The sequence below is a fragment of the Hetaerina americana genome, unplaced genomic scaffold (assembly GCF_022747635.1).
Source record: "Hetaerina americana unplaced genomic scaffold, ioHetAmer1.1.p SCAF_3, whole genome shotgun sequence".
Classification (NCBI taxonomy): Eukaryota; Metazoa; Arthropoda; class Insecta; order Odonata; family Calopterygidae; genus Hetaerina; species Hetaerina americana.
In genome coordinates this window covers 6164322-6189177 of record NW_027286874.1, presented here as the reverse complement: position 1 = coordinate 6189177, position 24856 = coordinate 6164322, and the positions used below count along the sequence as shown (strand labels likewise).

The window sequence follows — 24856 nt, the reverse complement described above, 5'->3', positions numbered from 1 at the left end:
ACCCCCTGGACTAAGCAAGCCACAATCAGAAGTTTATGAAACAATAAATAATTTAGCTGTCAATTTTGCAATCCTCTTATGCTCCACAGAAATTCTTGACCTTAAGGATTTCCTGGCATTTTGGGTTTTGTTGATGGTACATACTTAATACTTGTCCAGGTAAGAGGACAAGTACGCTATGGAAACTATAGTGGGTCTTGCTATGAATCCTTTTGTCAACAAATTTTTATCTATTTTCTGAATTTTGCAAAAACAATTATGCAAAAAAACCTTCTCCAGGGACTTTGGTATTGTTCATGACGATGCAAGAGATCGGGAAAACCCTTTAAAGTGGGACGTTTCCCTTTGAGGACCGTCATTTTCTACGGCCAGACACCATAAAAAACCTTATTTAAGGTTATCCTTATCTCTCGCACTGTCATCAAGCCACAGTTAAGTTCTTAAACAACACCTGTCCCAAAAATTGAAAGTTGGGAATAATATTGGGACATTAGTTAGTATATTCCCCGCAAGATAGCATATGCGTTTACTTTTGATGACCAGAATGATTTCAGGATATTGTCATAATATTATGGGAAGAATCAACCCCAGCCGTTCTCTTAAAAATGGGCAAAGGATATGGTGAGGGAAATTAGAGAGGAAAAATAAATAATTAAAATTAAATAAAAATAAACTGATATGGGGGTTAGAACAGAACAAACGATTAAACCAAATTTTGTAAATAATATTTATGATAACAAAAATTTTCTGGCTAAGGTGTACTAGATAGCATTGACCCTTGCCATCAAGCACTCACTCAGACAGGGCTTACGATAGATTTCTCCCAACGCCAGCGGCCCACCAATCAAACGTAATAAAATAAATGCAAATTAATCACACACTCTATAGCTTGGATGTACTAAATAGTATTGATCCTTGCTAGTCTCAAGCAGTACATACATGTAACGCTATGCTACCTCGACACCAACGAAAAGGAAGGTTGGCTTTGATTGTGCGAGACCAGAAACGGAAGAACAGCAATAGGGTAGGGACTACCTACGGCCTTCCACCTAGCTCTTTATCATAATCTTCATTGGCTATCTACCCATCTAAGGGGCTTTCACTCCCAACAGCCATTATGTGCTTCGTGTCATATGGAATTCTTGTTTTCCCTATACTCATTACCTTTTTCATTTCTTCAAATTTCCTACCTTTCTTAGTGCTGTCTAAAGGGCTTATTCTCCTCCTCCCCCTACACTGCTTACCTAACTCTCCCCCACCCACCTCCACCTTTAACATCCCAAAACCCATAATAAAATCTCCTCAACCACTTCCAATTTTTTGGCCCATCCAAACTTCACCCAGAAAGCTCCACTCTTCAATCAGTCACCACTCATGCAGTAAATTGTATTGTCATCCGCCTTCCTCTCTGCCCAACTTACATACTTCATGGAGCACGGCCACATTAATTCCCTTGTCATTGCAGATGCTGGCTCAGAAAACGAAGTTCTTCTTCCAATGCATTCATCCACTGCAACGCCCATTTTAAATCAAATTCCTGCCCACATGCATGACCTGCTCCATCCAATCTGGCACAAGCATGCCCTCCCTGTTGAGTGTACAGATTAAGTCTTCCTACTTATCAAGAATCCCATGACTACGGTTTTGGTGCTTCCCATATTGGGTCCGTTACAGAAATAACTGCAATCCCTACGATTGGAGCATGCAAATATAAATCTTCTTGATTTTAGCAAAGGTAGTATACATACATTTAGGATGCTAAGTACCCTTCAAGCAAATGCTAGAGTATGTAGCATGGGGTAAATGCACATCAAGACTAAAATTCACCCGAACATTTTACCCCTACCACAGTCTGATATTATTCTAATCCATTATCATTTGTGGAAAAAACGCATTGCAAATCTATCCTTTCTACACTTAATCTCTCTAATTTCATAGGTATGCTTGGTTAAAGAGACATCCTTCGAATTTATGCAAGAGATTAAATCTGTAATTTAATCTTTGCTCCGTGAGTGATTCCCAGCCTAGTTCCTCCAATATTTTGGATATGCTACTGAGTTTACCATGACAACGTTTTACAAATCTAGCTCCTCAACGCTGCACTCGATCCAATTTAGCAATTAATTCAACTTCGTGAGGATCCCACATACTTGCAGCATATTCTAAATAAGGCCTAACTAAGGACAGATAACATTTTTCTTTGACTTTTTCATCACATTTCCCCAACACTCTTTCAATAAATCCTAACTTTTTGTTAGCTTGTCCGCGTATTCCTAGTATAATTTTACGGTTTATTAGCATACATGTATGTAAACATTCTTATTATTCTTCTTTATTAAACAAAAGAGATTATGTTCAAAAAGCAGAAGTTATTTGTGTTTCGTTGAAATTATCTACATATCAGCACTAGAAAACACTCTTTTAAACTACACCTCAGATGATTAAATGATGTGATATCCAATGATTATTTGCTCAAATAAGTTCACTCCAGCATTTCATCGCCACCACTTTAATTCACACCGGTATGAGTCTTGAGATGCCCTTGGTGTGACACATTCTGCCTCCCTTTCCTAAAGATCCCATATATTACAAGCAGCACATTCTAAATGAGGCCCAACGAGCGAAAGATAACATTTCTCTCTAACCTTTTCATCACATTTACTCTATAGCAATAAATACCAATTATTTGTTAGCTTGTCCACATATTTCTCTAATGCATTTCACCCAGGTGAGGTCACAAGTGAGGCTAATGCCTAGGTATTTCATTAAGTCTTAACATTACATTTCGGTGGTGCTCCCAATGCAGTAGGTGTTCAGGAGGGAATTGCTCTTTTTCTTCGGAAATCGTGCTGGTTTTTCATCAGTAGCTCCTAGATGCCTCACAATTGAACTAGCTAATATATGTTCCATGACCTTACATGATATGGATGTGAGGGAAAGAGGCCTGTAATTGCTCAGTTCCACCTCGTCTTTGTTTTTAACCATACGAATTACGTTAGCCATGTTCCAATCACTGGGAACCTTGTGATCATCTACTAGCGATTTCTTAATTACAATTTCTAGACATGATGCAATTTTCGACGGTAGTTCCTTAAACTATAGGGTATTTGATCGAGCCCCAAAAATTTATTTGGGTTAATATTTTTTAGCAAACATTCTATTCCATTATGAGATTTCAATTTTGGCCATCGGCTGGTGGGAACGAATTGGTAAGCTATCGAAGACATTTGGTGAGGAATTAGTGAAGAGGCTTTGAAAGAAGGAAATCAATAAGTTAGCCTTTTCCAAACTGCTGGTTACTCTTCCGCCTTTATCATTTTTGAGTGATTTAACTGAAGACTTATTTCCCTGAATCTCTCTGACGTACAACCAAAATAATTTCAGATTCCCTTTCAAATTTTCCGCTAATATTTTCCTCTTGAATTTGCTTAAGGCTTTCTGAAATTCCTTCTTGGCATTTACCAGTCTTGTAATCGGGTGAATCTTGTAGCCATAAATGATCTTATTCTTTTTGTCACTAGAGATATCATCCCTAATATTTGTCACCTTGTCATGAAATGGCCTTTGACTGTGCACTGATTTTCTAACATTGTACTACCTATGTTCTGTGTTATATTTCGTAAATTTACTGGGAATGAACTTGCTACCTGTTGAGCGCGTGATCTAAAGGAAGTGCATGCATCCTTAGTATTTTGGTAATTTCTATCTTTCTTAAAATTCACAAATTGACAATGTAGCACACATTTCCGACCATTAGTCTCTCCTTCTTTAAACAAGCAAATTTTTCTTTTGGGTTTCTTATTTCAGACTCCATACATATGTATATGAAAAACTTAGCATTCACTGCTTTGTGGTCACTTATTCCCTTTATAGTTAAAGGCTTTTAAGTTTCAGTAGTGAAGCTTGTTGAGTTTAATTTAGTTTATATAGTTTACACTTTTTCGGGTATGTTCATTACAAAAAAACAAGAATACTATCGCCCCTAGTAGGTGAAATGACAAGTTGATGCAAGGTGTCTAACGTAAAGCAATTCAACAGCGATTCGCAGATATCTTTGTCTTTAGCCCCCCCCCCCCCGTTTCAAAACTATACATATCCAATCTCCAGTGCTCCAATCAATAGAAGGGGCATTGAAATCTTCACCGATTACAACGTCGCGGTCATTTTGTCGGGATAACCTTTGATTTGCTGATCCAATTCTACTGTTGAATTATCTTTGTCGTCCGGCATCCTGTAAAATTCGCATACATAAATTCTTTAGGCATCAGGGATTTTAATTGCACACTTAAGACACCGCCCCCATTTTCGCAATTTCGATGACACATTCCGGGATCACATCATAACGCCGGTATTCATTCAACGAATACGTAATTGTAATAGAGGTAATAATAATTGTAATCTACGTAATGATTTATTAGAGGAAAAATCACCAGGGAGTAAAGAATTGGGTACTCACGTACTATTTGCACCGTAAGTCCTCTCGGAGTTCGGTGATTAGGTTGCGCTGACGTCGCCTCTCTGTTTTCTTTCACAGAATACGTTCAGGAGGCGAACACACACGTCCTTCTTGGGCGTAGTCTGCAGGGGTATTTGGTCAAATGGGGAGGAAACTTCCAGGATGCCTTGTGTCAAACAGTGCACTGCAGTGCTCCAGATGAACGCAGGTGTTGCATCCACAAAACGGACGGATCGAATGGATCGTAGTCACTCCACGCACCACACCCAATACAGCAGCCCCGTCGTCAACTCGATGCATATCACGGCAGGGACGCCTGGGATTGCCGCTTTGCCCTCGCTTCCACAGGAATGCGGGCGGTCGTGCCTGCTGGATCACGTAGTACGAGTGCGCGTCGACTTAAGGAAACATTTTTAACGAATATTATACATTGCCTGAGTTGGGAAGCAGGAATTCCATTTGACAGATTTTTATACGCTATTCTCATCTCCTCCTCTTCGCCCCACATTGTTTCCGCAATTAAACCAGTAAATAAATTTACAGAACCCCCTTCAATTCTGATCGTCCAAGCATGTCCATCCGGCGACAGTACCTCAGTATATTCTGCTCAAAATCAATCGCCTGGCGACTCGTTGCATTGGTTAACTCTCAACGATTAGCGTAATGGAATGAACGAAAGGTTAATAAAACAACGGAACACATTGAAAACATGACGTGGTGGAGTGATCTAAGAAAAAACTAACGGTGAATGTATTAGAGTATATCTGGAAAGTTTTAACAGCAATTCCCAAATATAAACGGCAGCCAAATGAGCGTAGACTTGCGTCACCGACCTGAGAGGAAAATTAATATGACTCCGAAATCATCGTTGGATGAATGTAATCGATGCAAAGAAATCATTTTTATTAATCCTCCATCTGGAGAAAGCCAAGTAATTTTGGTAAAGAAGTCCCTTTCCTTCAGGTATACTCATATGACGTAACGCTGAGATAACGCAGTCTCAGTGGGTTTTCAAATGAGATATGAGCAGTACAGTAAAAGAAAAAAATAAGCATCGGGTGAAACTGTCATTATATCTATCGGCTGACATTTCTTACCGTTCAGTTCTGAAGCGGTGGACAACGGTGCCGAGTAAATCCATCCAGCCGATTTTCAGTCACTTTTCTGTGAGGTGGCATATACCACATCGCTCCTTACTATACTTCACAGCCGATGTTCCTCAAGCAAAATTCTTGTCTTCAGGCTATTATCATCCCTACGAATGGAATCGTTCGAATTACGAAGAAGTCAACCCAATGTTTTACTATTATTCCGACACAAATGAAGAAATTCTCGGGAAGGCAGTGAAGTTCGTAAAAAATCAACGAGGAGGCCGTGACTTTGTGAAATGACATTAAAAGTGGTGGTCTGTATTTTCTAAAATCATCACCGTCGAAATTTCCCACAGAATACAACAATTAGTGATTCCCACACAACCATCTCCTGTTTCTCTCCTCCTCAACCTCGCAATCCATCAGGATGTCACTCAACCCTACTAAACAGCGGCCTATCCCACACATACTACTAACTTAGCGCACTCGCTAATTTCCGCACATGACCATGCCACCCGCGTTATTCTCCCATGGCAAGAGGCTTTCTCTTCCGACAACATTCCACCAGACGGCGATGGAATTCGTCGACACCGGTGGTGTTTTGCAAACAAACGTCGTTTTTACAAATAATAATAGAATACACATAAATATTGGGGCTCTTCATGTTTATTTCAGACAGTCACATTTTCTCTCTATTTAAACCAATGCGCCTTTCTAAAATGTTTCCACAGCCCACCATTTCTGCACAGAAACTATCAAGATGGTACGAATATCACTGAATGAGAGGGCGCAAGGCATTCTTGGCTTCCACAATACGTGTATCGAATATGCAACTCCCGTCTGAAAAGAGTTCATGTGACTATCGACAAAAATATTGAATGGCAAGCGCGTCCAAGCCTCAACTGCGCTACAGAAATGGTGAAGGGATTTTAGAAATAGGAAACACCTAAGGGAACCTAATCTCAGGGCCGATTGCTTGATACAAAATTAATAATCATCAGGTATTTCATATGCCTTGGCCACGTGACTGGTGGAGATAAACTTGCAGGGGGGCTCATCCACACGTCCCCTGCTGCAAAATATCTAGTAGTTCCACCTCACCACTGAAGTGTGGGGCCCTTGCTTGCCCGGAAGAGCTGGCTCTCATTTCCGTGCGTCGCATGATTAAATTTGAAGAAAAGAAACATTCTAGTTTATGAGATATTGTCTGGTACTTTCTGAATTGTGGATGAAAAGATGACTCTTCAGGACAAATAGTGGGCCCTGAATCCTAAACAAGGGCATGAGAATGGGATAACCATATACTACCTTGATCAAAAATTTCCCGGAATTTATTCAGAAAATTAAAAATACAAGTTTATTCATCTAAATCTATATTGTCCCCTTCAAAGTAATCCCCATCGACTGCAACACACTTATGCCAGCGCTTGATCCAATCCTCGAAACATTTTTTATATTCGGTTTTCGGTATGTCCATCAGTGCTTCCTGCGATTTTTCCATTACTTCCTCTCGGCTGCTAAAACGCGTTCCCCGTAATGGTTTTTTAACTCGATTGAACAGAAAGAAGTCACAGGGAGCCAAATCAGGTGAATTCGGTGGCTGTTGGATGGTATTTGTTGCATTTTTCGTCAAAAAATTACGAATAATGATAGCACTGTGCGACGGTGCGTTATCATGGTGCAAAATCCACGAGTTTTCTGCCCACATTTCTGGTCTCTTTCGGCGAATTGCTTCACGCAAACGTCTCATAACGCCCAAATAATACTCTTTGTGTACTGTCTGGCCTTCTGGCAAAAATTCATGATGCACTACACCGTTGTAATCCATGAAAACCGTCAGCATTGCCTTCTTTTTTGACTGAAAACGACGTGGTTTTTTTGGTCTCGGCTCATTTGGTGAACGCCATTCACTTGCCTGATGTCTGGATTGCGTGTCGTACTCATAAACCCACGTCTCGTCTCCAGTAATGATCCTTTTGATGAATGTGGGATCGGATTCAGCCTCGCAAATCATGTCTTTTGCGACGTCAACACGGTCTCTTTTTTGCATGAAATTGAGGTCTTTTGGCATGCTACACGACGGAAACCCAAATCATTAACCACAATGTCTTGGGCGGATCCATAGGCAATGTTCAAGTCCTCCGCTATTTCTGTGATGGTTAATTTGCGGTTATTGACCAACATTTCTTTTACTTTATCAATTTTTTCACCGACTTTCGATGTCGATGGTCTGCCACTGCGTTCATCATCTTCGATTGACTCACGACCACTTCTGAACCGCTCGTGCCACTGGTAAACGACCGTTTTTTTTAGAGAATCGTTGCCGAAACACTTTTCCAACATTTCCAACGTCCGTGCGCCACTAAATCCGTTTTTTACGCAAAATTTAATACAAGTTCGTTGTTGCAAATTTAAATCCATTTCTGCAATTGTAAAAAATCGCCAACACACACAGAGATAGATGTACTCTTGGCTACGTAACTTTTGCAAATGTCAAGTTATGACACTAAGATTTAAAGGGAATATCAACAACAGATGTACCAATTTAACAAAAAAAACAGAACTCAAATCGGAACGATGGGAGCGCCACACGGTGGTTATTCCGGGAACTTTTTGATCAAGGTAGTATATGCAAATAGAGGTAGCACTGCTTAGCCTGCCAGCTAAATTTCAACAAGGAAAATGTACTAGTTTTGGAAAAATTTTTATAAAACTTTGTAATTTCGCTATAAAAAATGGCTGTCCCCTGGGGTGACTTCAGTTTAGCTATCTTCATGGGGCACTGGATTATATACTACGTAATGAGCATTCGGTTTCGCGATTGCTAGTGATTAGAGGGAGTAGCAGTGAGTTTATAGTGCCTGTTTTAGCGAGATAAATGCACTGGTTTAGGAGATGCAGCCCTTTACTTTGTGGATAAATGTGTTGGTATCACTGGAACATCTGGAGTCTGTACCAGTCGAAATGCAGTCGTCAGCTCTTCGTGGGCCAAGTTCAGTTAACTACCATTGTTAGGGAAAAACCCCAGCAATCCTTCGTTAATATTAGTCATTCGCCAGGGACTTATTTTTCATGACTATGTGATTGGTTCAAATTTCTGAGGAAAATAAGTTCTGATATTCACTTCACAGTGGTGTTCTAGTAAATCAACATTCCACTCTTTTGAAAATGGCTGAAAACATAAAAACTGTCCTTTCCATTATTTGAAAACTTGAATCAATTATAAGGAATGCAAAAGGAGAGTCTTGGTGTACATCCGTTTATATCTCAACATGTATGTGAAGTTATGTATACGGAAAATGTATAGTTAATTGGGCTGAATTTCTGTGTTTTTTGATTAGCTGTGCTTTTACCATGCATCTATTAGCATGGATAGTTGTGATTTTACTCTGTCTCCATTTTCAACCATTCATGAGAGACATTAAGTTTTAGTCGAGAGCACAAAATGAAAATCCTGGCATCAATATTGCAGTGACTGCCATGTGCTGCAATCACTAACAATTTGCTTTTAATTTCGCTTATCAGGAAATGTAAAAAACTAACTTGAGTGCTGGACTTGAATTGAAGTACACATGCAGCTAACAAGTGTGCAATAAATTACATTATCAGCAATAATATTTTCAATCCATATTATAGACATTTTTTCAGTTATTCTCACCTAAAATTACAATCTTTTTCAATGACATGACAATGCTGCCAAAAATTCTGCATCACCCTAAAGAGCCAAAATTGCCAATTCATGACTAATAACAGTGAATTACTATAATTGTCACTGCATGTTATATATTTCATCAATGCACACTGGATGCTGTTTTATTCTTTTGCCATTTGGCTCGCCTCGACTTTCTCAACTTGACTTAGCCCACCCAGCATGTGATTCCTGTGATATGATTTGATATGAAAAGCAACTGAAGAGTAATGCAAATGCAAGACCATGGGAACAACTCCTTTCATTGAAGAAGTCTGAAATGTGAAAAAAATGTGCGTGCCCATGAAGTTTCATCTTCATACATCAATTAGGTAGGGGGGCCAGTTCCTTATTCCTGGTGCCAGGAATATTTTACCCAAAAAATCACACCTGAGGATGCCCAGAGGCAAATGAAGAGGAGAGTGAACCTGGGCTCTCCACAGTCAGTAGTCCAATGCTCTACCCCTGGCCTACCACAATCCCATATTAAACAGCATTAAAATTTATGATCACATTGAATTATCAATTATAAATTCATAAGACACAAAATGAACTCCCAGCATAGCAAAAGTTAAAACAGAAAAAGGGAAAATGCCAGGGATAATGATTAATAAAAATGAAGCACACTTAATTGTTAATCACAAAACAATACCGCAGAGACAAGTACTGAGGTGGGTAACAGGAGGTTAGTTTTCCATAAATGTAGATGAGTAAAATATTACTGCTATCGATAATATAACTAAAGGCCTATTTTATTAACAGAAGATTTGATCATCTAAATTACAATAGGTGTATGACACAAGTGCATGATGCCATTTCATCAATGAATTAATATGCAATTAGATCCAGCAAATATAACTAAGATAATTATGTCAAGTATCATCAAAATGTATGCATTATCATTATTATTGAAATTTATTATTACTGCTGGTGCCTATAAAGCACTTGGCAAATGACATATTAAAAAAGTACTTTACAGTTTCTACTTAAAAATGCTACACATGAGACCCATGAAGGAAAAGACATTTTGAAAGGCATTATTACAAATTAAGTGACTTACGATATGACTTACCTATAGATAAATACTATCTTTAGCTAACTAAAGAAATTGTACTCATTTGGAAAGTTAGTGTGACATCTTGCCATTGGTGGTGACTTTAACAAAGGTGCAAGTAAAATACTATTCTATTTCACTGCAAGATGTGTATTACACCTGAAGTCATTCACACATACTATGAAATGTCATTCAAAACCATTAGTTAGCTACTTTTTTCCTCAGTGTCTTTATGCGGTATTTTCTTTACAGAGCTAGAAAGTTTCTCCTTGGTGGGACTTCCAGATCTTAAACATTTCCTCTCCTCACTAGGCTCACTCTTGATGGTAGAGACATCAACAACCTGTTCACTGACTACGGCTGCCTCTCCACCACAAGACAACACATCCTTGGACCTATTACTACTAATTGAGGCGCCCTTGCCACTCTGTCCCTCGGCCTTCTCATCCCCACTTTTCACCTCAACTCCCTCCTCACAACCGTCCTTCTTACCCGTCGCCATCTTTAAGTCGATGCCTTCTTTCTCCCCTCCGTTCAACACCCCAATACTCTTTACCTTGTCCAACCCTGCACTCCCTTTATCACCGAGTGCACTGTTCCCAGCTGTTGTCAACTCCCGGGAACACTCTGAGAGGTCGTTGCATGCCCTCCCTCGGCCCCTCTTCCTCCCCTTCCGGCTCCCCTGCATGCCTCCTCCCCTCCCTCTCTTCACCACCACCCCCTCCCCCTCACTGCTGCTCTCACTCGCATGGATCTTTGCCTTTTTCCTCATCGCCTGGGATTTTGGCATCACCTTGCCTCCCTCCTTCTTCGTCCCTTGGGTCTTCTTCTCCCCTGCCTCTCCTCCACCTTTCCCAGCTAGTGGCTTGCCGGCATCTTGCTTGGCACACTTCTTCAAAGGCACATCACTGTCACTATCACTGTCCGGGCCTGAGTCAGGTGACAGTTCTGATTCCGAGGATGAGCCCCATTCATCCGTGTCATCGCTCGAGCCTTCCATTGACTGCGTTCCTGCTTTCCTTTGGGTTTTCTTGAGGAGACATTATAAAGACAGAGTGCTTGTGTAAGATACAGCAAAAACACTTCAACACATTTAGAACCTACAGCATTTACTTTATATTGTGGTGGTAATAAAGTGCTTGCTGGAAAAAGTGCTGTCCCATAACAAGCATTAGGAACCAATTGAATTCACCAACATTGAGAAAATTAAGGAATCATGATGGCAAGTGGTGAAATATTACTCATATACAGTGAAACCTTGCACTATGAGAAAATTTGTTCTGGAATCTTTCGCGTAAAGTTAAACACTTGTTAGGAGAAACAAATTTCCCAATATAAATCAATGTAGAATACGAAAATGCATTCCATGCCAAAAAAACAAAGTATGTACAAGGTTAAAGAAAATAATACATAGTTTATAAATTGTTCAGGATCATATATCACCTTTGTCTTATCCACTATCGTGCAATGAACTAACGTGAAATTGATTTGTAGAAAATAAAAAAGAATCGAAATAATTAGTTCATTATTTATGATGAATTTCCTATTCTTTTTTTCTGGAAAGCTGTCTTCAGAATTATTTTTGCACATGCTTACAAAATGATTACTAACTATTTCAATTAATCTTCGAATTGAATTCGCATTTCAGGTTGGTAAACATGTGAAAGAAGAAAAGATGATGATAACTACTATTGCATCACAATTTATTTAATGATAATGGTATGTTGCATTTTTGGCAAAATTTGTAAGCATGTGCAAAAATAATTCTGAAGACAACTTTCCAGCAAAAATGCAACATATCATTATCATTAAATTGCGATTCAATAGTAAATATCAATATCTTTTCTTCTTTCACATGTTTACCAACCTGCAATGCGAATTCAATTCGAAGATTACCAAAATAATTGAAATAGTTAGTAATTAGTAATCATTCTTGAAGTCACTGATGAAGTTCTCAGCTGCCTTTGAGTCGGAGCTCGCTGGATCACCATTCCTCTCCATGTTGTGGATGCCAATTACTCTCTTAAACTTCTTAAATTATTTATAGCTTCCTTTAAATACTTATTCTTTGGCCATTGATGATTCTGGTGTCGTCATAACGAGGTGGACAAAAATCACTTTCATCTTCTCACAAATGATATTATTGTTAATTGTGTCACCTTTCAAATGCTTTTTGATTATCCAAATGAGAAGCAATCTTTCAACACCTTTGAGAATACATAACCATTGCATAGAAATTCTAGTCATTTCCTATGAAAAATTTTTTTCCTCAATCTTATCCTTCATTTCTACGGTTATTTTTATTTTCTCATGGCTGTCTCTTTGTGGTTTTTTCTTCGGTAACATTTTCAAAATTATGCACAAAATATTATTTAACTTTGCACAAAAAAAATCACAAATAATACGTCTGAACATAAGTTTAGAAAAACATGTGATCACTGGCAACAACAAAATGCTAACGGAACGAGTGCTTAACACCAACTGAAGCAGAAGTCATGCAAAAATTCCAGGAATTCCTCTTTCCTTGTCACTCGTTATGCAAAATGTTGCTTGTTAAGTGAGTCATTTAAAAATAATAAGTTTTGCCCATTATGTGAATTTCTCATGGTGAAGGTGTTTGTTAAAGTAGGTTCCCCTGAATGTTTGATTGCATATTTTCCAATCAAATTTAATTTTACTTCTTCACCGCAGTATTTTATTTCAATTTTCTACTATGCACTGATAGAAATTAGAAAACATCAGGACTCAAAATCATTGCACTCTTGTTTAGTATTTCTAGTGCAGTCTTAGTCCTCACGCTTATCACATTTTAAATAAGTACATACTAAATGATGTTTTGAATTCGATTGTTTCAGGCTATACATATTGAAAATTCATGATCACTGATAAATAATCTTATTAAGTATACACACTTATTAATAATAAGCATTTTTTCACAATAAAATTATTTCAAATGATGATGGTAAAAAAATGATGTAAAAAATTATGGTTAACGTTGTTTTAATCAATTATGACTTTGGTTGACTAATGTGTTCATAATATTGAAACCTTTACACATATAACCCTTCAGACTTCAGCATTAATTAAGAATTGCATCAAATATGATAATAATATTAAAAGAGCATTGTCACATCCATTATCTGCAGTCGCTCAGTAATGTTCTACATTGATGTTGGATAATTAGCAGTTGCCTTGTTTCAAAATTAACACGCTATCCAAGTATTTAATTTTTGTGAAACTTGCTACGTGATGGTCACCATACTTTCGCAAGACATGGCATCATTATTTTGCAGTTGCTGCCTGAAGGTGCTATTCTTGTTGCCTCGTGAATTGCCATTGCCATCCCTCCCTCATGATGCAAATCACCTCAACTGTCGATCGCCTTCCCTAAAACTACTACCATGCATCCATCAAACCCCCAAGGTGGATTTTAATTTTAACATCTTAAATTCATTTTAAATAAATTACCATATTTTCCCATCGATAACAGATGTGTTATCTATACAATAATGTTCATATTATCGAAAAAAATGACGATGTTCATTATGTAACATGAAAATTGAAAAAATTTAAACATCCCTGTATACGATTTTCTTCTCACAATATTTTTCTCCATTGGGTAATTCCCTTGAGAAAAATCTAAATTACTAAAGCTGAAATCAATTCAGGTTTGAAACAATCACGATGTAGGTGCCACTTTCATAGAACTTGTCTGGAACCTGTCTTGTCTTGTGTGGAAGGTGTCTAGAACAGTTGAGTGCCATTACTAACAAAGCGGAGTAAAGCAAACAATACCAGAAAATTCCATTTCATTCAATCTCTAATTTTTTTATATTTGATTTGCTGAAAGTTAATTTATACAGCAAATAAAAGGCCACACAAACCTATGCCTCGTTTCGACTCATGAATTATAGCGAAAAAGCAATAAGGTGGCATGCTGTGTTGGCTTGTAAAAATTGTTTATTGTTTCATCCTTCTGTTGATTGGAATTAATTTCAAACACCTGGCTCTGATCTTCTGTACACTTACAGTAGATATAGCCACAGGCAATTATGATTCCATGTATTAATTGGTTGTTACCATTTATTAGTACATGGATATAGACATTTTTACACACAATATAAATAAATATAATATATATATATAATATATATATATATATATATATATATATATATAATATATATATATATATATATATATATATATATATATAATATATATATATATATATATATATATATATATATATATATATATATATATATATATATATATATATATATATATAAACCATAAACACAGTAATCAACCCGAAGGTCAGTTTGGTAGGTGATGGTAGAGTTCACCTAGTAATAAGCCCTATACGGCGTGTGAAAATTCACCCATCAGGGTAGGGGGGCCAGTTCCTTTCCCTGTGCCGGTTATGGTTTCCCAGGAAGATCTGGTACCCGAAAAATCACAAAGCTTGGGTGGAGCTGCAGGTGCCCAGAGTGCCTTGCCCGGGAATCGAACCCGGGACCCTCCGGTCAGCAGTCCAACGATCTACCCACTGGACTACCGCGACCAAATATATATATATTTTTACACACATATATATATATATATATACATAAATATATATATATATATATATATACACACACACATATATACATGTACACATACATATATATATAATATAAAAATGTGTGGCATCCATACAGCTTCAAGATAACTATGAAGCCCTTGGCGTGCAGTATCTAAACAAATTCATGATAACTAAGAAATTCTGAAAGCGCATTATACATTAGCTTCGCGTTATTGATTGGAAAATACGGTAATTAAAAAATACAATATTCAGTTAACATTTTTTTTTATTTCATGAAAGCTGAATTTTTGTTTGAAGCCATGAGTAATCACCATTGCCTCAAGTTATGTTTTCATATCAATAAATTGAAATTTTGAAAACAATTATTTCAACTAAAATGAATCACTTTAATTTCTTTGTGAAAAAATACATAACTATTAATATTATGTACAAAAACCAAATAAATTTTTTCTTCTGAAAAAACAGTTGAAAATTATAGATGAAAAAAGGTCACATGAACTATAGAGATTATTCAAGGTACAAAACACCCTCTCTCCAAAGAACAGCAGTGAAACTTCACAATGTACAAGAGTTAATGTTTATTAATATAATAACTAAATGATCAAATATAACAATACAGTTAAAGAACTAAAAGAAAATATTTTGTATGGGTTTATTAGGTACTCTACCAGTTAAGGTATGTTTTTGGATGGACACAACTACCAAATTAATATTTTGTTTCTCTGTATCATATTAGTATATTATCCAGTAGTATACATAGGCATAGGAATGAAATGCAAGCAATGAAATGTCCTCTCCTAATCTAGGATGGCTCAGCTTTTAACTCAGTAGTGGTAGTGTTTATTGGAGGCGACCGACAGCTGAGGTCATTTGCACCATTAGGGATGGACAGGAAAGGATGAAGGGTGGAGAGAAACCCGGCGTCGGCATTAGCCTGCTCTTTACGAAAGGCGCCAAGGGGTCTGCAGCTTAACGTCCCATCCGACAGACGGCGTATTCACTCGAAGTGCCCTCCACAAAGCACCTCAAGTAGGGATCGAGATACCACTGAAAAATATTCAACACCGCCGGGATTTGAATCCGGGCCTTCTGAGTGGGAAGCCAGTACGATAGTTTTCACTCAGTACAATCCTACAATTAGCATATAGGTTTATATGAAATTTTTCAAGTTAAAAATCTAATCAAGTTCCCCACTGGCCTGTTTATTGTTTTCTGTTGCTTCTGTCGATGGGTACTTTCATTTCACAATGTCTAGAACTTCTTCAACACTTTTTTGTCCAGGTTATTTTAAATAGGCACCAGAACATTGAAAAATTTGAATTTTCTCTATGGCTTTTTCTAGGACAGCCAAGCTTTCTGCCCTGTACAATGTGACAATCTATGAATAGGTTTACATAAACTGTTTCACGCCTGTCTTGATTACTTCACATTTTGACAGTCTGCTTGCGATATGAAGTGCTTATTTGGCCCTATCTACTGTCACCTGTTTTAGATTTGGTCCTGGTGCTTTACTGCACTTTTACTAATAGGGCTTGGTCTATTCTGTTATGCTTATGATGTGTAATTTCTTCATCTGGAACCATTTTCTCTTCTTTCAGCATATCATTTCGTAACTGTCCTGTTTATAATTTCTGAATATAATTGTTCTGTAGACATTTCTTCCTTGCACAATTCGTTCCATCTTAATGCAAATTCCTCTCCACCAATTATTACTTCTACAATTTCCTTTCTCAAAGGTTTCTGAGGTTATGAATATCCTCCAGGTTATGAAGCGATATTTTTCAGTTTTTCTCATGGACATAATTTTCTCAAAATCTCTAACATTTGTCCTCAGTCCATTTACTCTTCATTTCTCATTTTCATTATTTACTGCAGCCTTTATATCATTATTTTCATCTGTTTCCTTTTACATTTTACTATATTCTGCATTATTACAACAGATCCACCTAGAACCCTTCACAAGATCTGTGTGTGGCTTCTGTGTGCTTAATGCTGTCTTTTATTTATGTATTCGGCCTTGTACATACATATATATATATATGTATATATATATATATATATATATGTATGTATGTATATATATATATGTATATATATATATATATATATATATATATATATATATATATATATATGTATGTATATATATATATATATATATATATATATATATATATATATATATATATGTATATATATATATATGTATATATATATATGTGTATATATATATATATATATACTCATATATACAGAAACATATATAAGGAAAAGGGATAGGAACACGTATAAAGGACGAACACAATAGAGGTGGGGAAGGCGGAATCGAACGGATCACAAGAGTAAAAATATCTCCTCAACCGGGACTCGAACACCGGATCTTTCCACTTGCCGGGCGGATGCTCTTAACCACTTGAGCTATCGAGGATATGTAATTTACCCTGAGATCCGTGGGTCTTATATGTCGCCAAGCGCCCCGATTCTTTAGCCAAGAGATGGCGTCAGGGGGCTGTTTCACCCACCAAAGGAGAAATAGACAATACACAAGAGGAAAGGACAGTGGTTAGAATTCATACAACATCATACAGGAAAAGAACAGTGCGTTTCGTGGCACGCATAGCCAGAAGAAAGAGATGAGCCACATTGGCCAAATACACATTCAAACACGAAATCCCGCCAAACGGCGAATAAATACTCATATATACAGAAACATATATAAGGAAAAGGGATAGGAACACGTATAAAGGACGAACACAATAGAGGTGGGGAAGGCATCCGGTGTTCGAGTCCCGGTTGAGGAGATATTTTTACTCTTGTGATCCGTTCGATTCCGCCTTCCCCACCTCTATTGTGTTCGTCCTTTATACGTGTTCCTATCCCTTTTCCTTATATATGTTTCTGTATATATGAGTATTTATTCGCCGTTTGGCGGGATTTCGTGTTTGAATGTGTATTTGGCCAATGTGGCTCATCTCTTTCTTCTGGCTATGCGTGCCACGAAACGCACTGTTCTTTTCCTGTATGATGTTGTATGAATTCTAACCACTGTCCTTTCCTCTTGTGTATTGTCTATTTCTCCTTTGGTGGGTGAAACAGCCCCCTGACGCCATCTCTTGGCTAAAGAATCGGGGCGCTTGGCGACATATAAGACCCACGGATCTCAGGGTAAATTACATATCCTCGATAGCTCAAGTGGTTAAGAGCATCCGCCCGGCAAGTGGAAAGATCCGGTGTTCGAGTCCCGGTTGAGGAGATATTTTTACTCTTGTGATCCGTTCGATTCCGCCTTCCCCACCTCTATTGTGTTCGTCCTTTATACGTGTTCCTATCCCTTTTCCTTATATATGTTTCCGTATATATGAGTATTTATTCGCCGTTTGGCGGGATTTCGTGTTTGAATGTATATATATATATATATATATATATATATATACATACATATATACATATATATATATAAACATATATATATTTATTTATTTATATATATATTTATATATATATATAAACATATATATATAAACATATACTACCTTGATCAAAAAGTTCCCGGAATAACCACCGTGTGGCGCTCCCATCGTTCCGATTTGAGTTCTGTTTTTTTTGTTAAATTGGTACATCTGTTGTTGATATTCCCTTTAAATCTTAGTGTCATAACTTGACATTTGCAAAAGTTACGTAGCCAAGAGTACATCTATCTCTGTGTGTGTTGGCGATTTTTTACAATTGCAGAAATGTATTTAAATTTGCAACAACGAACTTGTATTAAATTTTGCGTAAAAAACGGATTTAGTGGCGCACGGACGTTGGAAATGTTGGAAAAGTGTTTCGGCAACGATTCTCTAAAAAAAACGGTCGTTTACCAGTGGCACGAGCGGTTCAGAAGTGGTCGTGAGTCAATCGAAGATGATGAACGCAGTGGCAGACCATCGACATCGAAAGTCGGTGAAAAAATTGATAAAGTAAAAGAAATGTTGGTCAATAACCGCAAATTAACCATCAGAGAAATAGCGGAGGACTTGAACATTGCCTATGGATCCGCCCAAGACATTGTGGTTAATGATTTGGGTTTCCGTCGTGTAGCATGCCAAAAGACCTCAATTTCATGCAAAAAAGAGACCGTGTTGACGTCGCAAAAGACATGATTTGCGAGGCTGAATCCGATCCCACATTCATCAAAAGGATCATTACTGGAGACGAGACGTGGGTTTATGAGTACGACACGCAATCCAGACATCAGGCAAGTGAATGGCGTTCACCAAATGAGCCGAGACCAAAAAAACCACGTCGTTTTCAGTCAAAAAAGAAGGCAATGCTGACGGTTTTCATGGATTACAACGGTGTAGTGCATCATGAATTTTTGCCAGAAGGCCAGACAGTACACAAAGAGTATTATTTGGGCGTTATGAGACGTTTGCGTGAAGCAATTCGCCGAAAGAGACCAGAAATGTGGGCAGAAAACTCGTGGATTTTGCACCATGATAACGCACCGTCGCACAGTGCTATCATTATTCGTAATTTTTTGACGAAAAATGCAACAAATACCATCCAACAGCCACCGAATTCACCTGATTTGGCTCCCTGTGACTTCTTTCTGTTCAATCGAGTTAAAAATTACCATTACGGGGAACGCGTTTTAGCAGCCGAGAGGAAGTAATGGAAAAATCGCAGGAAGCACTGATGGACATACCGAAAACCGAATATAAAAAATGTTTCGAGGATTGGATCAAGCGCTGGCATAAGTGTGTTGCAGTCGATGGGGATTACTTTGAAGGGGACAATATAGATTTAGATGAATAAACTTGTATTTTTAATTTTCTGAATAAATTCCGGGAAATTTTTGATCAAGGTAGTATATTCTAACACAAAATCCCGCCAAACTGCAAATAAATACTCATTTATATAGAAACAGATATAAGGAAAAGGTATAGGAACACACATAAAGGACGGACACAATAGAGGTGGGGAAGGCGGAATCAAACGGATCACAAGAGTAAAATATTTCATTGACCGGGACGCAAACACCGGATCTTTCCACTTGCCGGGCGGTTGCTCTTAACCATGTGAGCTATCGAGGAAATGTAATTTACCCTGAGATCCATGGGTCTAATATGTCGCCAAGCGCCCCGATTCTTTCGCCAAGAGATGGCGTCAGGGGGCTGTTTCACCCACCAAAGGAGAAATACACACGACACAAGAGGAAAGGTCAGTGGGTTGGTTAGAATTCATACAACATTATACAGGAAAGGAACAGTGCGTTTCGTGGCACGCATAGCCAGAAGAAAGAGATGAGCCACATTGGCCAAATACACATTCAAACACGAAATCCCGCCAAACAGCGAATAAATACTCATTTATATAGAAACAGATATAAGGAAAAGGGATAGGAACACACATAAAGGACGAACACAATAAAGGTGGGGAAGGCGGAATCGAACGGATCACAAGAGTAAAAATATTTCCTTGACTGGTATGAAGTACACATTTCCTTTCTAAAGTTCATCAAACCTGTTTATTCAATGTCTATCAAAATACCTGTTTGAAATCCTGTCTATCTCTAAGATAAAACAAAATCAGTTTTGATAAAAAAGTTTACTGTTATTTGTAGAATGGCTAATATCATTTTTGGACAGCATGAATGCGATAATTTTCATAAATACAAAGCTTCCGGATATTAATAAAACTCTGACCCCAAAAATAAACAGTGATGGAGGTAAGCCTCCTGCCCGCTCACTCATAATAGCAGCAGGTGGAATTACAAAGTATGGCATCGGTTAACTCTGCCTGACGGAGTGACTCCACTCTCTAGTTCATAATAGCCCCCCAAGAACACATGAGGAACACAATAAAAATACAAGAAAATCTATATACCTGACTCCTGAAAATGAAGGAATGTTAGGTAAATACCTGGGAATTATTCCTCTTTCCTTTAAATTTCCTCAGTGATTTCTTTGCTTCTACTGAGGACAGTGAAGAAGGACGTGTTGGCCTTGGTCGGTCCACTGGAATGAACTTCTTTGGGCCTGGCTGCACACGGCGAATGTCAAAATCTTGATCCACTCGACTTACAGTTTGCAACCTATATTACAATTGAACCATTACAATTAATAATAAAGGGTGCAATGACATACACACTATTAAAGTTAAATAAGAAGGGGGAAAAAACTCCAATGGCCGTAATAAATTTTTCCCCCTTCTTATTTAACTGAGAGGCCGTAGAGCTCATTATTTCTTGCTACTATTAAAGTATTGACAAGTATCTTCCAACAGCCTTGCACCTGTTTGATATTACTACAGTATAGCTATTAGTCCAAACACACATTCATCACCAATGGAGTATATTTATCAGCAATATTTATCATACTTTTATACATGGATTGTCCAAATTTTAGGAATGATTCTTTTTCCTCTGTTTATGTTGTTTGACCTTATACATTAGCTACAACCAAGTTGAGGTTGAAGGGCTCATGTGTTCTAATGACCCATACAACTGCGCTGCCATGAGCAATGATAATTCTTCTTAATAAGGTCACCCTAGATTGGATAGTTCAAAGAGTAGGAATTAGATGATAGGTAGCCCATGTAGCATCTGTCCTCGGTGAGATGACTATGAAGGCTTCAGACCCCAGTGGGGAGGCCATTTGAGTGATGGTGTCATGATAAAAAATACCATTGGGGAAGGCAATGGGAAACAACCTCAATCATTTACGTCATGAATCAATAATAGCCACAGATCTGCGAGTCCTGTGTGTATGTGTGTCCAGGTAACTACGGGACTTGACCCAAACGATTGTGTGTCAAGCCTGTCATAAGGAGAGGCAAGGCTTTCATTGTCATCATCTCACAAATCATTGCAAGTGAAATAGAAAGCAATGAAAAAGAGAGCCAACCTAGTAAGAATAGGAACTTGTAATATTAGGACAATGCTGAGGATATGAAAACTACGGAGAATATAAAGCGAGAGATGGACAGAAAAAAATAGATGCTTGGTCTGTATGAGGTGAGATGTAAGTATAGCATGGGTTATTGGAGTGATAATTATAAAGTAATATACAATGGAGGGGAAGAAAGCAAGCAAGGGGTGGCAAAAATATTGAATAAGAGGTTATTTGAAAATTTCTCGGAATGGAATAGAAATAAACAACATCAGTGAAATGTTTTTATTTTTCAAAGTAGTTTCCTGGTACACTAATACACATGGTCCAGTGATGTTCCAAAGTCTTGATCCTATCTTAAAAATTAGACTCTTTCAGGGCTGTAAAATACCCATCTACATTGGCTGTTTGTTCTTTGTTTGAATAAAATCTCCATCCACCAAGGAAAATTTTGAGCTTGGGGAAGACGTAAAAATCTGATGGATCCAAATCAGGTGAACAAGGTGGGTGCAGTAACAATTCATATCTTAGTTCACATATTTTTGCCATGGTAATAATAATAATTTGTGGGTGTGCGTTGTGTTGAAAGATGAATTTTTTCCTTCCTAAATCTGGCCTTTTTTAATGTATCTTTTGCTGGAGTTGGTCCAGGGGATTAGCCTAGTACTGTCCAGTAATTGTTTGACCAGTGAGAAAATAATCTATCAGCAAAATCCCTTTTGCAACCCAGAAAACTGAAGCCATCACCTATCCGGCTGCCTGCATTGCTTTTGCTTTCTTTGGTGGTGGTAAATCAACATGTTTCCACTACTTTGACTGCTGTTTTGTCTCCGGGGTATAGAAAAGGGCACAAGTTTCATTTGTGGTTACCAACCGGCACAGAAAATCTTGCTGGTTGCTCTTAAAATGGATCAAACATTGTTCAGAAATTTACATTCTAAAGAGTTTGAGACCCTGCATCATGAGTCCTCATTAAGACGCATCTAGCAGATAATTTTCTCATATCCAAATCCATAGTTAAAATGTGATATGCCTTCCTTCTAACATTCAAACTACCCTTGTTTAAAGGTAGGAAGAAGCATAGTTAAATAGAGCAAGTAATGGATAGAAAATTACTAGTTGAAGTAAAAGCAGAACCAATGAACTTGATCACTGTTCAGGAATCCATGCCACCAAACAATCACAGGGCTGAAGAAGTCAATTGGGTATATCCTCTGTTAGAGGACATCATCCCAGGTGTTCTGGGGGGGGGGGGAATATTTGATAGTGATGGGAGATTGCAATGCAACAGCTAGCTAAAGGAAGAGATAGTAGTGAGGTAGGGGACTAAGGTTAGGCAACAATAAATGACCACAAAGAGAAAGCAATAGAGTTCTACAGGAGACAATGGTTCTTAATAAAGAACACATGGTTTAGACACCACAATAAACCTCAGTGTGCATGGAAAATGCCAGGTAACTAAGGAAGGTATCAGTTAGATTATATATTATGGTTAGGCATGGCATGATCAAATGTCACAGTTTCCCAGTAGAGGATGAGGACTCTGATCACAATTCAGTATTTATAAAGTGTAGCATCCGAATCAAAAAGATAAAGCCAGGGAGGTTGTTTAGAAAATGGAACGTAGAAGCATTAACTGGATTGACAAGGAAGGAGTATCATATGGCTTTAGAGAAAATCATGAGTGAGGGAACCGAGCTGGGTACTATTGAGGAAAAATGTGAATATGTCAAAAATGGCATATTGAAAACCACAAAAGAAATTGTAGAAATGTTAATTGGAAAATGACAAGAAAACCATAGATTATGGATGAGATGAGTATATAGATAAATAAGAGAAGGAAATGGAGGAAAGAGAGAATTAGCAAGAAGGAAGCATCACAAGTTGAATAGTAAACTGAGATTGTAACAAATAGAGCAAAAGAAGCATGGTGCAGCACACAGGGTGAGGATATGGAAAGTTTGCAGAGGAAGGGTGAAATTGGTGCACTATACAGTAAGGTTAAATCACTACCAGGATATAAGAAGGGAAGATCTGTGATAACATTTGGAGAGAAGTCAGGTTATATAATAGTTGGTACAGAAAAGATCCAAGAGAGATGGGAGGAATATATAGAACTGTATCATAAAGAACTTAGGCCAACAAGGTTAGGCATAGGAAGAAAGCATGATGTAGATGAAGATAGCTCAGGTCCGGGCATACTCAACGAGTAGATAAAAAGGGCATCAAAAGAATTCAAGTAAAATAATGCTGTGGAGGTAGATGACATTCCCCAATGAGCTACCAGTGCTCTTCTATGCACAGAAACTCTCCTTTTCCATTACTTGTGATTAATACAAGCATTTTTGGCAATATAAAGTAAATTAATTTTGTTTCTCAGCCATTTTCATAAGGATGGAATTATAGATTTACAAGAACACAGAACTATAATAGTGTGAATAGCAGAACATATTTTCCTAGGAAAGCTTAACCAATCAGGTAGTCACAGAAAAAAACAAATGACTGACAAAGGACTAATATTGGCCAAGTATTGCTTATACGGATTCATATTCATCATTTGATACCAAATAAAATAATGCAGGGTGGGCAGTTAATGGCAAACTAGTTGCATAGTGACACTATGTATTTCCTCGCCTTAAACGAGAGTATGGAAATCTCAGGGCTAATGAATGCAAAGGAAATGTCAATGGGAACATACAGATTGTACAAAAAATGTTTACATTAAAACATTAAATACTGTTGACGACTTTTGTTTTTGTGAAATTTGTAACTTTTAAGAAAACCCTGATGTTTCAAAATTGTATTAAAAAAAGTATACATATATTTGGTTATAAAAATTTAATGTTTACCCTAAATAGTCTCCTATAACCCTAAATATTCTCCTATAATCCTAAATCTTATGGGCCAGGAAATAAGGTTATATTTCCTTGAGGATTAAGAGCTACAAAACAAACTATGCAAAAGTTTAAAACTTTAAAACCCCCAAAATTTCCGAGTTTAAGAGGACGCCTCCATAGCTTAACCAGCTAAAGCACTCGACCAGACATTGAGGGATCTGGGTTCGAATCCCAGTCAAGGCGAATGATTTTTACACTCAAATT

General features: G+C 37.7%; 1 protein-coding gene across 1 annotated transcript in view; it reads right to left on the bottom strand.

Annotated features, from left to right (window-relative positions):
- Nucleotides 1-10494: 10494 nt before the first annotated feature.
- Nucleotides 10495-24856, bottom strand: part of LOC139691063 (uncharacterized) — a 28441-nt gene continuing 14079 nt past the window's right edge. The window contains exons 7-8 of the mRNA XM_071588795.1: nucleotides 20788-20959; nucleotides 10495-11319 (exon numbers count right to left, since the gene is read on the bottom strand). Of these exons, the coding sequence (XP_071444896.1) occupies nucleotides 10495-11319; nucleotides 20788-20959 (997 nt within the window). The remainder of the gene's footprint in view (nucleotides 11320-20787; nucleotides 20960-24856) is intronic.